Source organism: Pseudopipra pipra, chromosome 16, assembly GCF_036250125.1.
Source record: "Pseudopipra pipra isolate bDixPip1 chromosome 16, bDixPip1.hap1, whole genome shotgun sequence".
Lineage (NCBI taxonomy): Eukaryota > Metazoa > Chordata > Aves > Passeriformes > Pipridae > Pseudopipra > Pseudopipra pipra.
In genome coordinates this window covers 15,341,986-15,353,845 of record NC_087564.1, presented here as the reverse complement: position 1 = coordinate 15,353,845, position 11,860 = coordinate 15,341,986, and the positions used below count along the sequence as shown (strand labels likewise).

General features: G+C 55.1%; 2 protein-coding genes across 2 annotated transcripts; one reads left to right on the top strand and one right to left on the bottom strand.

The window, feature by feature from the left end:
* Positions 1-471: 471 nt before the first annotated feature.
* Positions 472-1,455, bottom strand: FAHD1 (fumarylacetoacetate hydrolase domain containing 1). Its single transcript, XM_064673387.1, has one exon. The coding sequence runs from the start codon at positions 1,285-1,287 to the stop codon at positions 616-618; it is 672 nt and encodes a 223-aa protein (XP_064529457.1). The 5' UTR covers positions 1,288-1,455; the 3' UTR covers positions 472-615.
* Positions 1,456-1,492: 37 nt separating this feature from the next.
* Positions 1,493-11,752, top strand: LOC135423290 (hydroxyacylglutathione hydrolase, mitochondrial). The gene is made up of 9 exons (XM_064673374.1): positions 1,493-1,606; positions 4,713-4,894; positions 5,317-5,381; positions 6,220-6,337; positions 7,293-7,401; positions 8,301-8,404; positions 8,844-8,945; positions 9,213-9,292; positions 9,776-11,752. The coding sequence occupies exons 1-9, from the start codon at positions 1,531-1,533 to the stop codon at positions 9,873-9,875; spliced, it is 936 nt and encodes a 311-aa protein (XP_064529444.1). The 5' UTR covers positions 1,493-1,530; the 3' UTR covers positions 9,876-11,752.
* The last annotated feature ends 108 nt before the right edge of the window (positions 11,753-11,860 follow it).

Below are 11,860 nucleotides of genomic sequence, written 5' to 3'. Positions count from 1 at the left end.
TCAGCTGGAGTTTGGAACTGGGGAAAGTTCCACAGCGTGGCTTTGAGCAGCTGGAAATACTTAAAACCTCCAACTGCTGCACTGCATTGTCTAAGTAAAAGCAATTGGTGCAGTTACATTTTTATTAAAATTGGATTTAAATCAGTAAAAGCAAAGACAAGTTTACTGGTGATCTTTACCCAGGAGCCTCTTTATTCTCGATCTTTTGTATTATTTCACTTTTAGAACATATTTAAAGATCAGCTTAGGACAAAATCAATCTGCCAAGCATCTGGCACACTTCCTGCTGCATTCGCTCCTTGGAGCGGGAGGAAAAGCCATCCTCATTTAATCATTGGAAAATGCAGGAGGAACTGTAAAACTGATCAAAAAATCAAACATCTTTCTTTTGTAAAACATCCCAAGAAACTTCTTGTGAAGCTGCAGTTCTTGATTTACTGTTACACATGTACCTCCTCCATCACCACTCTGTTTGGTCAAGAATTTTTATTTTTAGGCAATACATTGGCAAAGCTCAAATCATCACAGGAGAGAAGCACACAGAGCACTTGGGCCATGGAAGTGTTTGTTCACCAGACGTTCCCCAAGGAGCCTCGTCCCAGGCAGGCTCCTGGTTTAGGATCCCCGTGTTTGCTGCGCCACCTTAAACCGCATGGAGAGCACATCCTTGATCCCAGCCTCTATCTCATCGTTGGCCTCCACGGACCCAACTCCTTTGGGAGACCCTGTCAAAATCAAGTCCCCTTCTTCCAGGGGGAATACTTGACTGATGTAGCTGATGAGGTAAGGGATGGAGAAGATCATGGAGGAGGTGTCCCCCTCCTGCCTCAGCTTTCCGTTCACCTTGAGCCAGATCTGCAGCTTGTGAGGGTCTGGGATCTTCTCCTTGGGCACAAAGTCACTGACCGGGCAGGAGGAGCCGAAGCCCTTGGCCAAGGTCCAGGGCAGCCCCTTCTTTTTGCACTCCTCCTGCGTGTCCCTGGCCGTCATGTCCAGGCACAGGGCATATCCCGCCACGTGCTCCATGGCAGCCTCCTGGGACACGGCCTGGGCCCTCTTGCCGATGACCACCCCCAGCTCCACCTCGTGGTGCAGGTTGCGGCAGTAGTAGGGCCGGAGGATGGGCGACCCTTCGCGCACGTAGGCCGAGGAAGGCTTGAGGAAGAAGAGCGGCTCCGCGGGCAGGGCGCTGCCCATCTCCTTGGCGTGCTCCGCGTAGTTGCGCCCCACGCACACGATGTTCCTGCCCCACTCCCAGAAGCGGGACAGGGGCCTGGAGGAGGCCATGGCCGCGGCGCGTCTCCTTCCCGGAGCAAGGCGGCCGCCCTTGGGCTGTCCTTGCCGGGCCGCTCCTCCGCCTCCTCGGCCGGGTCGGCGAACGAGCGGCGGCGGGCGGGCCGGGGGGGCCGGGCAGGAGCAGCGCCGCCCCCGCCGCTCAGCGGGCCGGGCCGGGCCGGGCCGGCTCTGCCGCCGCCTCCCGGCGCCGGGCGGGCAGCGAAGGTAACCGGGCCGGGCGGGGCGCGGCGCACGATGCTCCGCGGGGGCTGGCGGGGGCTCGGCGCCGCCCTGGCAGCCGGGGCCGTCCTCGGGGCCGCGCTCCGAGCGGGTACGTGGGGCGGGGGCAGCCCCGGCAGGGCCGCGCGGGGCGAGCGCTGCCCCGGGGCCGCTCCGGGCGGCTTCGCTCGCGGTTCCCGGCGCGGGGGGTGCTCGGGGGGTGCTCGGGCGGTGCTCGGGGTGTGCCGGGTTTGCGCTGACTCACAGCCCCAAGCAGGGCAGGTCCTGCTCGGCCGCAGCCGGCGCTGCCGCGGCTGTTCCCGTCCGTGCCCGTGGCGAGGCCCCGCGGAGGTGCCGGGCCCCGCAGCGCCGGTCAGTGCTCGGGGAGGAGGGCGGGGGGCCAGGGCTGGCCTTTGAACTGGGCTCGGGGGGTGACAGGTTGTGTTGGCGACACTGTCCGAGCTTTGCGTTTCCATTCCGGGCCTAAATTCTGAGAGCGTCTCCCTGACGCAGAGCCTGGGCTTTGGCTTCAGAGCCTCTCGGGGAAGATTTGCCAGAGGCCTTTTGTATCGCTGCGGTTGTAAGGGATGGAGAAATGAGCGAGAATCCATCGGGGTTCACTGCAGGCACGGAAACCCTGCTGCTGTCTTGGGAGCTGTCACACGAGTGCCTGGCAGCTCTGGCAGCTCCCGAGCTCCCGGGGCCGCAGGGTGGGAGCGGGAGCTGCCCTGGGTCTGGGGCCCAGCTCACCTGGTATTGTGAGGAGCCACAAACCCACCGGGTATCCAAAAAATACCTGCGTGCAGAGTGTGCAAAGAGCGAGTGTGGTGTCTCTTGTGAGGCGGTGCAGGGGTGTGCAGCTGGGTTTGGGCGTGCAGTCATGTCTTGAGTGACAGCCTCGTCTGACACAGGAATTTTCCACTCTTTTATGTAATAAAACGAGTAACCCAAAATGCTCTGGAGGAAGTGCACGAAGCAGCCCTGTTCTGAGGGAACCTGCTCTGTCAGTCTGCAGCACGTCTGCGTTTCTGTGATGACATTAACACTTCCAGCTGCAAACTCTTTCATCTTGGCCACTCCAGCTGTGCTGAGGAGCTGTTCTAGGAAGGCCAAGTGTGTGATTCAGAGGCTGCTGACTCTGCCCTCCCCACTGCTCCACTGCTCTGCTCCAGGCCTGGTCAGGAGGGACGTGGTACAAAAGTGAGCGAAAATGAAGTCACTGGGTGTTAATTTTGGAGCAGAGCTGTGTGTGTGACAAGGAGTTAGTGCTCAGCTGGGGAGCAGCTTTGAGCTGAACCAGCTCTCAGAACATGCCCTTCTCAGAGCAGGGCACTCCTGGTCTGCTCCAACTGGGCAGGCTGGAAAGGGGCAGCTGAGCTGCAGATGGGAATTCACAAGGAGTGAGTTTCTTTCTTGGTGGATGTTTTCTCGTTCCTTTGTTGAAATTACATGTTAGAAAACATTTCCTTATGTGGCGTAGCTTGTTTGTTTGTTTTGTTAGAGTTGTGAATTAAACATGCAAAGAGGCTTTGGGATCCTGGCCAAGGTTAGAGATGGTTCACAGGAAAGAAGCATTTTAAGTATGTGAAAAATTCCTTTGAGTTGAAGTTAAGGTTGTGTTTTCTTTTGTTTGGTTGTGTTTTTTTCCCCAGTTAGTGTCTGGCATGCAAACAAACACCCAGTATATACAGCTCTGGTGACTGACAGCAGCAAGAAGTGCTCTGTGTTAGGGAGCAGTTGTTTTTTGGGAATTTTTTTTTCCTATCGAGGAATAGTAAGGGCTTTTTTGTGTTGTTCTTTTTTTTTGAAAGGAGTCTTCTGCTCCAGAGGAACACTTGGCAGGTATGGATGCTTTCCTGAATACTTCACCATCAATACCCAGTGCATGCCTGTTCCATCCTGGCTTGAGGTTTTCTCGAGCACAGTGTTTAATTTTACTGCCATCTGCCCTCCTGATTTCCCTCCCCTCATAAGCAGGTGGGATGGTGGAGGTAGAAGGGGGAGAAGCTCTGGGCAGTTGCAGCAGAGAGGCCTGACAGCTCCGGGCTGGGTTTGCAGCAGGAGCTGCTCTCTGGCTCCTGTCAGGGCTGGATCTCACTTTCCCAGCCCCATCAGCCCATGGAGCTGCAGGTCTATGGGGCTCTTCTCCCTGGAGCAGCTCTTATCAGGGCTGGGCAGGCTTGAGCTGCTTTGGGAGAGCGGGGCAGGGTGATGGCAGCATGGGGACCCCTCCCTTTGGCACCGAGGGAGGGGGCCAAGCAGGGAGTGTTGGGAGCCTCAGGGAGAGTCGGTGGTGCAGTGAAATGGGGCTGTGCCAGCACGGCTCAGCCCAGCACAGGCACCTCTGGGGGTGAGCAAACACCTTGATGGTGTTCAGACAATGATTCCTGACCTGCAGGGTCTGACAACTCTTTCCCTGCACGTGTGTGGACCCAGGTCTGAACTGCAGGGCCCCAGCAATGGAAGACCTTGTTCTCTTCCTTTCCCTTCCTTTATTTTTTGTGGCAGAGCCTCTTAGGGCTTGGTTGTTTCTTTAAGTGCTGCTAATCTGTGCCTTGAACAGTGGAGCCCAGGTTATTTGCCTCTGGAACTTGCTTCTTGGATCTGATTAAACATTTAACCAAAAGCAAATATTTCCATGTTCTGCTGTTGCATCAGGGTAGCCCGTGACAAGAGCCCTGTGTGTGCCTCTTACCTGGCCAGGCAGGGAGCCCTCCTTCTATGGAGAACTTGACTTCTCTCCATGGAGTGTGCAGGATGTCACTTCCTCAAGTAACAAACCAGATATTTCTGTTGTAGCAGGGCCTGTATTTCTGTATTTCTCCTTCTCCACCCCCCTTTTTGTCTTTTGGCTGTAATTGGCTGTCTTTTGTGATTATTTTTTTTTGCAAAGTCACTGTCTAGGTTGACCTTTGTCCAGCTGTTCCCTCTCTGTTCTGCTTTCCTGCCCCTTGAAACCTCCTCTCTGATCCAAGCACAGTGTTTTCCTTGCATGAACCAAGTGTCCCATCCCTCTTGGGGCAGCTGAGGGGCACAAGGTGACACTGCCAGGCTCCAAGGCTTTGTCCTGTGGTGGCCTCGCTCCTCTTCCTCTGGAGAAGGCAGGTTGGGCTGTCCATACCCTCCCTTCCCTGGGATCATGGATTGGGGTCTGGCTGTGCTCTGTCCCCCTTTTCCCCCCGCCTGGGCTGAGGTGTGGCTGTTTTTGGGGTGCCCAGGTCCAGCCCAGCTGCGAGCTTTCTTCCTGCACACGGAGCACGAGCGGAGGGAGCCGAAGACGGTCCCACAGGCCGACATGAAGGTGGAAATCCTGCCAGCCCTCACAGACAACTACATGTACCTCCTCATCGATGAGGAAACCAAGGAGGCTGCCATCGTGGACCCTGTGAACCCCCAGAAGGTAACACTGCCCTGGGAGCAGAGTACTCACCGTGGCTCTGGGACATCCTTCCAGGTTGCTACATCCATGAGGGAATTGCTGATGCGCCGACTCGGGCGTGGGGGAAAGGCAGGAAATACTGGCTGTGCAGAGGTGCAGGCAGGGCTCACAGCCACGCTGCCTGCCCAGCCAGCCTGGCCCTGGCTCCAGGGCTCCCTGACCTCATTTGGGGTTTTGCCCTTGGTTTGATGTAGAGCAGAAAGCAGGCAATGGGACTGAGGGCTCAGTCACTGGCTGGGTCAGAGCCCTTGTGCCCTGCTCTGGAACCCCCTGGGGAGGGATGAGCTCCCTGCAGAGCTGCTGCTGTGTCCAGGTGACACCAGGTGTGCTGGCAGCTCATTCCAGGGGAGGTGTAACTGCCCTTGTGTGCCCTGTGCCCGCAGGTTTTGGATGCAGTGAAGAAGCACGGCGTGAGGCTGACCACTGTCCTGACCACCCACCACCACTGGTAACCACCCCCGGCCTGGGGTCCCTGGGCACAAACACAGGCAGCCAGGAGCTGCTGCTGTTCTGGAGCAAGGTGATCTCTCAGCAGCAGCTGAGGTGTGAGGAGGAGGGCCAGAGCTCATTCCTTAGGCTTGCCTGAGCAGATGCACTGTCCAGGCCATGGGCTCTGTGTGTCAGTGCCTTTAACCTTTAAAGTGCTGATTCCTCCCAGGTGGCCAGTGCAGTAGTTGTGGGTGTGGAGGGAGCACACTGCACTGAGGTGCCAGGGCATGCCCCTGAGGTGTCCTGCTCACAGCCAGCAGCTGTGGGAGGATCCCCCGAGGTGCAGATTAACTCTGCCGGGGGTGTAAAGAGGAGTGTTTTGCTGTAGCAGTGCTGAACCTGAGCAACCTCTCCTGTGGGTCAGAGTGGAGCCACCTCTGTGGCTGGAGAGCCAAAGGGCCAGCTCTGATTTGGACAAACCAGCAGCACAGGTCAATGCTGAGCTGTTGGATACCTCTGTGCCTGCTCCATGGTGTCTTGTGGGATGATGGATTGCATATCCCACTTATCCCATTTTCTCCCTGCCCTAGTAACTGGAGAGTTGACTGTGAGCCCCTAAGGCTGGTGTTTCCCAACTAGGTAGGAAGTTGTTCAGGGATTGTTCCTCTCTCTCACTGCCCTAATTACTGGAGAAATTATCTCCTCTCATGTTGACATGGCTTATTCTTTAATATGAAGAGTGTTACATACTGGGAGAGTGATTGATCAGAGGTGATCACCTGCAGGTTACCATTGCAATATAAGTCACCTTAAATTTCTCTTCATTCCTTCCCAAATCCATTTTTCTGATGTTGCAGGGACCATGCTGGAGGAAATGAGAAGCTCGTAAAGATGGAGTCGGGGCTGCACGTGTACGGGGGAGACAACAGAGTGGGAGCTCTGACCCAGAAGGTGTCCCACCTGACAGCACTCCAGGTAAAGGGAGGGAGCTGCAGGATGTGGTGGGGCAGCTCCTGTTGTGTCACAGCTGGACAGGTGTGGTCTGCCCTGAGTTCCTGTTGTGTTCACAGCTCTCTTACCTTTCAACACCTCCTGGATGGAGTAGTTGAAGTGCAGCTTTCACCCTTTTCCAGCCCTGTGCACTGCGACCCCCCTGTCTTGTTTTGGCCAGTGATCCTTTGCTGCTGAGAGCATTGGCATGGCCCAGGCACCTGGGACATGCTGGGTGTCCTGTGCTCCTGGGGGGGTCAGAACAGCCGTGTGACAGGACAGGGCTCATGCTCTGCACTGAACAAATGTGAGTGTTCCTGTGGGAATGACGGCTGGAACATGGGCTGAGGGGACGGGGGGCCAGCAGTGCCAGTTGAAGCAGCAGGCCTGGCTGGAACCAGGCTGTTTGTTTACAGGAGAGCTGGCAGATGACACAAACTGGCATGAATGTCACTGCTGGCCTTGGGTGCACCTTGGGGGGGCAGCAGCACAGGAGGGAGCACAGGAGTACACGAGAAGGTGTGGGGATGAGGCTGTGTTCAATCCTTCCCTTTTCCTGAGTGTCATCCACTTCTTCCCTTCAGCTTTATTGTTGTTTGCAGCTTTTTCACGCCTGATCAGCTTTGTTTAGGATTTTGTGTTGCTCTGGATCTGTTGGCTCTTGCTGCCAACCGGGCATTGAGTCTCTCTGCATGGAAATGAAAGGATCTGGCAGTTCTTTGTCCCAGCACCTGCTCGAAGGAAACAGCTCCCTCCCGAGTCCCTGCCACAGCCCTCCCTCACTGGCCTCCCCAGGAGCAGAGCTGATGCTTCCTGGCCAGCTTTGTGCCAGTTTGGGCCTGTAGGAGCACTAGACCACTGTAATAGTTGCAATTCTTTTCTAACCATACGATTGGTAGCAAACAGAAGCTTAAGCTCCAGTCTTCTGCCTTCTTCTCAGGTGGGATCTCTTAATGTGAAATGCCTCAGTACGCCGTGTCACACTTCGGGACACATCTGTTATTATGTGACTAAGCCAAATAGCTCCGAGCCACCTGCAGTTTTTACAGGTGAGGAGTTGGGAGGTTCCCTTGCAAAGACAGAAGCCCCCCCTCTGCCTCTGCCTCTGGCTGTGCATCCGGCCCTTCCTGCCAGTGCAGCTGCTCGAACATCCACATCTTGCCCCTTGCCAAGTAGGAATTGTAGGTGGAACTGGTGAAACCCCTCTGGGTTTGTAAACCAGTGCTGGACACCCTGCAAACGATGTCAGGAGCGAGCCCTGGATGAGTCCTACATCCAGCATTTTCTTCCTTGAAACAAGAGCTGTTGGTTTTCTGTCCTAGGCCAAACTGGCTGATCCCAGAACCTGTTGCTTTTCCATATATCTGTGTTCATGTCTGTTACAAAACAGAGAGGAGCAAATAGAGGAATAAGGAGGGCTGCTGCTCCACTGTTCTAGCCAGGGTCTGGATCCTGGTGTGGGGAGCAGGGTCCCCCCTTCCTTGAGGCTGTGCCCAGTCTCCCCAGACTCCAGGTCATCCCTGTCGTGCTGGGTGTTATCCAGAGCTTGTACCAGCTGCTGCATGGAAGAGGTAATGACTTAAGCAAGATTTTAGGGAGCACTGGGGAGAAATGCAGAGGTGACTCATCTTTGTTCAACTTCATAGCAAAGAGCAAGTTCCTTGTCCACTCCAGGAGGGACAGGAGGGGACAGTGGGCTGCCCACAGGTAGGGAGGTGCTGGCAGGGTGTGCCTGGCCAGGCTGTGGGGTTTTGTGTCATAGAAACCACGTTTGCCACATGGGTTTGTGTGGCACCGAGCCCGTGTGAGGCAGCCTGGCTGTGCCTGTGCCTTCTGCTGCTGTGGTGGGGACAGCAATGGCAGGGCTGAGCCCCGGGGAACCCTGTGCCCAGGCTGTGCTGTGAGGAGCCTCATGTGGGTCTGATGCCACATCACCCCTCCCTGGCAGGTGACACTCTGTTCGTGGCTGGCTGTGGGAAGTTCTTCGAGGGAACCCCGGAGGAGATGTACAAGGCGCTGATCGAGATTCTGGGCAGCTTGGACCCCAGGACGGTAGGAACCTCTCCTTTTGTGGGAGTTCACCAGCCAGAAACCACCACAGGCACCAAAGAAACTGCCTTCCCAATAGTACTGTTGTTCAAAGGGAGGTTTTCTCATGTGTGGAAGAAATGACGTGGGGAGTTGTCTTTGATGGATAGCTGGAGTCCTCTGGGAAGGAAATGCCTGCCCCAAATGTGGGGAAAGAGCAGGGGCTGCTTATTAGAGGCTCTTGAGCTGGGACACAGGGCTCTTTCATCTGTCGAATTGGCAGGTAGTCCTGGCTGGCACCTCCTGGCACTTGTCCCAAGCATGTCTCCATGGAAAGTGTCACATGCCCTCAGGTTGACTTTGTTGTTCCTGCTGCCCCATAACTCTGGTGGTGGCACCTGGCACTGCCCCTTTGTAGCTTCAGAGTTACCCAGTGTCACCCTTCCTTCCCTTCCCTTCCCAGAGGGTTTACTGTGGTCACGAATACACGATCAACAACCTCAAGTTTGCTCGGCACGTTGAACCCAATAATGCCAATATCCAGGAAAAGCTGGCGTGGGCCAAGGTAAGCTGGGTCTTTTCCCCAGACCTGATGGGTTCGTGGGGGCAGAGCCTTGCTGAGGAGGTGGGGGAGATGAGACCACTCTGGGGAGAAAGAGAGACTGAGGGATAGGAGTTGAGAGCCAGGAGCTGCAGGATGTTGTGTTCCAGGGAGTGGGGTCTGGGTGTGCCCAGGGAAGGTGGTTTGCTGCCTGGTGGAGACGTGACCCTCCTCAAAAACATCCTGCTATGTACAGGACATTCCTTGTTCACCAAACATTCCTTGTTCCAGGCACGGTACGACAGTGGAGAGCCCACCATCCCCTCCACCATCGCAGAGGAGTTCACCTACAACCCCTTCATGAGAGTGAGGTATGGAGGAGGCGTGGGGGTGGGAATGTCCTTGTGTTGGGAGTGGGAATGCAGGAAGGAGAAGGTCTCCAAAGAAAAAGCCATAAGTGGGAATTGCTCTCCTGCCTCTCATATTCCTGTTTGGATGCCTCCAAGATCCTCCTTAGAACACGCTGGCTGTCCTGGGAAGCTGGCTGGATTTGAGGACTGGAGTGAGCATCCATCCCTGACTTAAGAGACAGAACAGGCTCTGCTGTGTCCTTGTGTTCCTTAAGCAAGCTGAGTTTGGCAGAGGGACACAGCAGAAGACGGTGTTGGAGGCAGGAGAGTGTTTGCAATTCCCTGCTGCCCGAGAGCCTTCAGAGCAGGGGAGCTGCTCAGAGCTGCTCTGCCAAAGCCCCGAGTCTGATCTCCGAGCGCAGCTTTTCCCCCACTGCAGTGAAACCGTTGTGACCTCCCAGCTGAGATTTTTCTCTCGTCCTGCTCTTCCCTCCTTCCTGGCAGGGAGAAGACAGTCCAGCAGCACGCGGGGGAGACCGACCCCGTGCGCACCATGGGGGCCATCAGGAAGGAGAAGGACAACTTCCGAGTGCCCCGGGACTGAGCACCGCCCGCGCCGCAGCGGCAGCCCCGGCCTCCCTCAGACGATTCACCTGTTCTAGGAGTCAGACCTTCTGTTGTGGTTGAGACAGTCCTGTCTAAGTCTTTATTTTGTTTTAATTAAGGAGAAGAAAAGCACTTTGCCCTTGTTGAGATGTTCTACAGCATATTTATATTACGATGAAGAATATTTATCCCTCTCTTGCTGTCCCTCGAGCTGTCACGTGTCACGTGCAGATCATTGTACCAGTGTTGGTGTGAGGCTCAGAGGTTGGGCTGGGAAGGATCAAACCTGGAGGTTTAGGAAGAAGCTCCTGTTAGTTTTGTAGGAGCCTGATGTGGATGCAGACAGTGTGACTGGGGCCGAGGTGCCTTTGTGTAAAGCAGAGACCAAACACAATAGTTGAAGAGTTGAGTGTTTCTTCCATGCTGCTGCAACGTTCTGAGTGTCGCTTTTGGCTCCACTAAAACCAGTTCCCAGTGACAGACCTGCTCTACCAGAGCCAGTTCAGGGTGTAATTTGGGAACTACATGGGGCAGCCTGGCTCTGGGAATGGCACGTGGGGACATCCAGCTTCTCCCTTCTCCCTGACCTTCCCTGGCATGGATGGCAGTGACTTTTCCCAGGTACTGCACTGCTTACACCCTTCCAGTCTTGAGCCTGTTTGCATGGACCTGCTCACTGCTCTTACCTGTGACCTGAGAGTTACCTGTGTCAGTGCTGCACCAACGGAGCAGGGCTTTGCCTGATGGCTCCAAATCCCAGGAAGCAGCCACTCCTGGTGAGTGAGAGCGTCCCAGCTGGGCAGTGGTGAGAGCCCTGAGCAGATCTTGGTGCCACAGCAGCTCCTTGGTGCCTGGCTGTGAGGAAAGGGGCAGGGGAGCAGTTGTCACCTGTGCCCAGCCAGGAGCAGCTGCCCTGGGGAGCAGTTCTGGGGACAGGAGCTGTGCTGGGCCATGTGCTGCTGGGGTCCATCCCCTGCCCTCAGCCCCTGCCTGGCCCAGCCTCTGGAAAGGCCATGGAGGTGAGCTTATAATTGGTGAAGGTGCCAATGTCTTGCTGGTTAAACGGGGCTCAGAAGCCACATTAGAGTGGCACATTTCTGTTTCTTGGTGTCCACAGGGTTAAAAGCCATCCCTGCCCACAGCAGGGTGTTGGGACTGGGTTATGTTTATGGTTTCTTCCACCCTAAACCACTCCAGGGTTATATGACTAGAGCTGTGTGACCCCAGCCTGCAGCCAGCTTGGAAACTGCAGGGAGGGAGCTCCCCTCGGGCTGCTTTTCCAACAGGGAATAGTGTGTCCAAGTGGATGAATGGGGTGCATTTTGGAGGGAAATAAGTGCAGATTTGTGGTGATTGGGTCACCCCCTCCTGCATTCCCATCCTCCAGCTCGGGGTCTTTAAACAAGGGATGTGAGTGACAGGGTGGGACCAGCCCCACATGGCATCTGCATCTTTAATCCATCTTCCTTCTCATATTCTTTTCTTCCTGGTTCCTTGGTCTCCTCTGTACCACAGACATGCTCCAGGACCAGAGATTGTTTCAAACAAATATTTTACAGATGAAACTTTGAAAATATTCAAATGATTTTGGTTCCTGCTTCTCCCCCTCTCCCTGGCACACATTGGTAGGTGATGCCACGATGGAGCTGGGACCACCTGGGTTGTCACCTGTGTCCCTGTGTCTGCTGTTCCAACACCACCTGCATGGCATTGTATGAGTACCAGGTCTTTGTTTGCTTTAAAATGCTAAATTTTATGTAATTCAGAATGAAAAGCGGTACCTAAAGCTTTGTTGTTGCCTCCTGAACTGGAATGTTGTGCTGCTACACTGGAGTGGCTGTGACAGAGGAAAAATAAAGAACGGCTGGAAATGGAGCTGTTTGGGGGTTCTTTAGCTCCCAAGTTTATGAATTTATTTATTTTGTACAAGTGACTGAAGCCAAACAACAGGAAGCATCTTTCTGCCTAATCCTGGCAGAAAGA

Bases quoted from the DNA above. Each gene is read 5' to 3' on its own strand.
- FAHD1 (XM_064673387.1), bottom strand. From the start codon at position 1,287: ATGGCCTCCTCCAGGCCCCTGTCCCGCTTCTGGGAGTGGGGCAGGAAC.
- LOC135423290 (XM_064673374.1), top strand. From the start codon at position 1,531: ATGCTCCGCGGGGGCTGGCGGGGGCTCGGCGCCGCCCTGGCAGCCGGG. The intron at 1,607-4,712 runs GTACGTGGGGCG...TGGGGTGCCCAG, and splicing joins CGGGGCCGCGCTCCGAGCGG to GTCCAGCCCAGCTGCGAGCT. The intron at 9,293-9,775 runs GTATGGAGGAGG...CCTTCCTGGCAG, and splicing joins AACCCCTTCATGAGAGTGAG to GGAGAAGACAGTCCAGCAGC.